The following is a 4,637-nucleotide window of genomic DNA, read 5'->3' as shown; positions in this document are numbered from 1 at the left end:
AGAACGTCAAGAGTTGAGTGCAGAAGGTCGGTGAAGGTAGCGATCTTATCGTCAAGCGAGACGGAGTGGTATACGGTGGTTCAATCGAGAGTGGCTAGATGATTATGTAGTGTCTCAAGGTTATATTTAGAGAAGTCGCGAGCGGAGATGATACACGGCAGGAGGCGATTGATAGTATATTATCCAATGTGTAACAGCTAAAATAAAATAATTATTTATTTAGAATGAATATAATTATAATTATTGCAAATAAATAAACAAATGTAAAATAATTTATAAATCGAAATAACATTTATTGTCGTTATGCGAGAAGAAACTTGGTTTTAGAAGATAACTTTTTCAATGATGACTTTAATGATTTAATTAGAGTTACGCTTGGAAAAATATGCATGTATTTCGTATGAGATGTACGAGTATATCATATATGACGTATATGATGGATATGCTATGGTATCTATACATGCTATCGCAATCATATATGATTCTTATACGATAAATCCACATGTTAAACACGTGATTCTATATCATTTCCGCCCGTGATATGTAATTCGTATGTGATCGCATAACGATCGTATCTAATAATGCGATTGCTATGTGGTCATATAAAAATCGTACAATGTACCTTATACGCAATCTTATATGATTTGGAACATACGTCAAACATGTCACATGTGTTTCCGAAACAAATGTCCAACGGTGATATGTAATTCGTATACCATTATATGTCTAATCATGCGATTAGCATGTGATTGCAAACGATTCGTATAACATTCGCATATATTTCTTATACGATCAGATATGATTCATATATCATTCGTATACTATTGATATATAATTCACATACCAAATTTACGGTAGAGGAGTCTTATATCCGTACGAAAACCGCGTAAGATTGTAAGTTATTTGGATGCTAGATAATTATTGTCCGTACCGCGTGCGTTTGCGTTACAAATGCTAAAGTGTAGCGAATTTTGTATTCCGTCCGCCGTAAAGCATTGTCTGTCTCCGTCGTTTTCTCTCGCCTTTTAACATTTCCTATCGTGCAAATTATACTCCCGTTGATTTTACACGCCGCCCTTCATCTCTATCTTTTCCTCGCTACTATTTCTTCTGCCTATTGTCCGTTGCAAAATTATCAACCGCCTGTTTGTCACTGTAAGGTACTATCAAATGAACCGCGTCTGTCACCGTATGAAATATATTGTCATTAATTACCTAACTTAGTGCTGGCGTTGTGATTGCGTTTTCCTCCTCCTTCCTCCCCGTAATATTAAGAACCGCGCCCCTCTGCCATATGCTGAGTGAGCCGCGGGCAGCGGTATTGCGTCGTGATTTCGTCTTTTGAGATTTCGAATGGTGCAAAAAATCGCGCCTGGCGCTCATTTAAGAATTACATTTTAATTATTGCTGCTCCCGTCCCGAAACAAATTGTACGCGCTCTCCTGCGTTTGGCGAACGTAGGAAAAGTGCGTTACAATATATAGAATTATTTATAAAAGTTAGTAGGAATTTTCCAAATTGATATATACAACTTCTAAATCGTCTTTGACTATTTAATACAAAGTATTTTATTTAAAAAAAATTGAAAAATTCGAAAATGCTCTTTTATTATAAATTAAATTAAAATTTTTCATGAATACAAAAAGTATATACGCCATGAAACTTTACTACTGTTTTAAAATGTCAAAATAAGTGTTTCTTTGTAAAATAACTTTTTACATCTTTTGTTTTCAACTTTCATTAATAATCAAAAAGCATTTAAAAAATTTTTGATATTTAAAATAAAAGGTTTAAAAAAAAGATAACATGGTATGCCTTATATGTATAGCGCAGTATAGCGCAGAGCAGAGGATACCGCGTTTCTCCATAACATTACATTGTGTCATGCTTTCTCTCTTGACTGAGTGTCAAGCGAGGAAAATGCACTATCGTACCGTCCTCTACTTCTTTTTACATCCTTCCCGCTTGACACTGAGTCGAGAAAGACAACGTGATGCTGTAGGCAAATGCGGTGTCCTCCGCGCTATCATGTAATGCGAGCGATATACAAGATACGACGGTATCTCGTATTATGTCGCTTGTCGTGGCGAGGTAAAGGTGGCGCATAAATGCGTTTACGTCTACCTATTTGAGAGATCATTCGTCGGCCAACATCATTGCTGTTGAGTGCCGAGTATCGAGGCTCGCAGCTTGCTTGCCGTTTCGCGTTAATTTCCGTTGTTGCGATATAATTAAATTACGCTTTGCGCACATCGGAAGTGTCTTGCAAGTGCAAGGCACCGCACAATTTTTACATCAAAATGATTATGTAAGCGTCGTATGTACCGGCAACTTGTCAGATCGCCAATTTTGTTTGATTGAAGCTTGTGCGAGCATCAATGATCCATCACTCGTCGGCCAATTTAATCGCATTTTTCAATCCGCTAGCCTCGACTGTTTATTTTTGGATTTATATGTTTGAAAGTGTGCGTGAGAAATGTGGAGATATAATAATCATCTGGAAACACGCGTATGTTGTGTTAGCAACAACTGCAGCCAAGCGTTGCAAAGGTTGTATTGCGCCGCGCGGCGCGGCATGAAGGTGATTGCGCAATACCCTGGTGCTCAAGATTCGTCGTTTGCTGCGTTGACTTCCTCGACGGCGTCACAAGTGACGGTGGATGCGGATAACGCATGCGTCGTTTTGCGTTGACTTTCCGTTATCGCAATGTAATGAACTGCGCGTCGTGCACTGGAGTGCCATGCAGAATGTCGCGTAATCGTCGAGGTGATTATTACTAAGTATAGTGTTTTCGTGAGTGTCATAAAAAAAGTAACAAGCAGAAATAAAAGAGGAGAAAGAGGAAGACCTGAAAAGCATCAAACAACGGCAGAGCAACCATGGGGTCAATGTTGAAAACTTCGCTGCTGCGCATCGCGTGTCGGAATTATGATCCTTCCGAGCAGCTCGTGTGAGATAGAAAACATGAGCTTGTTTCAATACCTCAAGTTAAAAAGGAAAAAGGTTGACTCCCACAGAGATTATGCATGAAAAAAATACACTTGAGCAATTTGAGCAGAAGCGTGTATATTGATGGTACTGCTGAAATAAATACCAGAAACGTCTACTCAAACGATACTGATGACAAAAATAGAAATGTGTATAACAATACCGTCTGATTATAAATATCAGAAACGTTTATTCAGACAATACTGATAAAAACCAGTATGTTTTTCTTCAAACTATGGTTGCGTTTAAAATACGTGGGCTATTTGAAAAGTTTCTGGCCTCATCGACATAAAGTAACTGTAGAGAAAAATTTCTTTCGCCGTTCGATAGATGGTCTTGACATGTGTAAACCATAAGAATTTGAAATTATTCTGATCATTACTTTTTCTATGGCAATCTTTCAAAGTTGTCAGCTGACATTGTCAACAATGGAGAAAATTGAGTATCGCGCAGTGATAAAATTTCTTCATTTGAAAGGAAAAAAGACTCAGGAAATAAAAAATGAGTTAGACTCTGTATATAGAGAAGCCTCTCTTTCATTTACAATGGTCAAACATTGGATGGCTGAGTACAAACGTGATTGTACGAGCATTTTAGACGAGGAATGTTCCGGGCGCCCAAAAATCGCTACAACTGACAAAATGGTCGATTTAGTGCATCAAACTGTGATGGAAGATCGTCGATTGACTGTTAAAGATATTGCTGAGGCTTGTGAGATATTATTTGAACGGGTGCACAAGATTTTACATCAGAATTAGATATGAGAAAATTATCGGCGCACTGGGTGCCGCGTTTGTTGACGATCGATCAAAAGCGCATACGGATGGACATGTCGCGCGAGTGTCTTAGCCTGTATCAAAAAAATCCAGCGGAATTTTTGCGGCGAATGGTAACCGTCGATGAAACCTGGGTACACTACCATACGCTTGAAACCAAACAACAGTCAAAGCAATGGATTGCGGTGGGGGAACCAACTCCGAAGAAGGCAAAGGTCGTTCTCTCTGCAGGAAAAGTGATGGCGACAGTTTTTTGGGATAGCCGTGGAATAATTTTTATCGATTACCTTGTAAAGGGTGAAACAATCAACGGAGAGTACTACGCTGCATTGGTGGATAAATTGAAGGCCATAATTAAGAAAAAACGTCTGCATTTGGCCAAAAAAATCCTGTTTCATCAAGATAAAGCTCGGGTTCACACGTCCATAGTCGCATTGTCAAAATTGAACGAATTGAAGTTTGAATTTCTTTCGCACCCACCCTATTCGCCAGATCTAGCTCCCAGCGACTTTTCCTGTTGTAAAATTTGAAAAAATTTTTCAGAGGAAAAAAGTATAAGTTAAATGCTGAGGTGGAAAATACTGTAAACCAATATTTTTTCAGGTTTAGACAATCAATTTTTTTCTGACGGTTTAAAGGTATTGAAGAAACGTTAGACCAAATGTATCGAGTTGCATGGAGACTACGTCAAGAAATAAATTTTGTTTTGCTACGAAATATGTGTTTTTCTTAAAAAAGCCGGAAAATTTTTAAATAGCCTTTGTATAAATAATCGCGTAAAATATAAATAATCGACACACATTTTATTTGTATATGATGTAAACTATACGTATAATAATCTGTATAGATGTAATTTTGAAATATACGGCATA

The 4,637-nt window shown here is 37.8% G+C and overlaps 1 protein-coding gene across 1 annotated transcript; it reads left to right on the top strand.

The window, feature by feature from the left end:
* The first annotated feature begins 3,534 nt into the window (after positions 1-3,534).
* On the top strand, positions 3,535-4,295 carry LOC120357353 (histone-lysine N-methyltransferase SETMAR-like). The gene is made up of 2 exons (XM_039447527.1): positions 3,535-3,700; positions 3,748-4,295. The coding sequence occupies exons 1-2, from the start codon at positions 3,535-3,537 to the stop codon at positions 4,293-4,295; spliced, it is 714 nt and encodes a 237-aa protein (XP_039303461.1).
* Positions 4,296-4,637: the final 342 nt, after the last annotated feature.

The sequence above is a fragment of the Solenopsis invicta genome, chromosome 3 (genome assembly GCF_016802725.1).
Source record: "Solenopsis invicta isolate M01_SB chromosome 3, UNIL_Sinv_3.0, whole genome shotgun sequence".
Taxonomy (NCBI): domain Eukaryota; kingdom Metazoa; phylum Arthropoda; class Insecta; order Hymenoptera; family Formicidae; genus Solenopsis; species Solenopsis invicta.
This window is presented reverse-complemented; position numbering and strand designations above follow the sequence as displayed.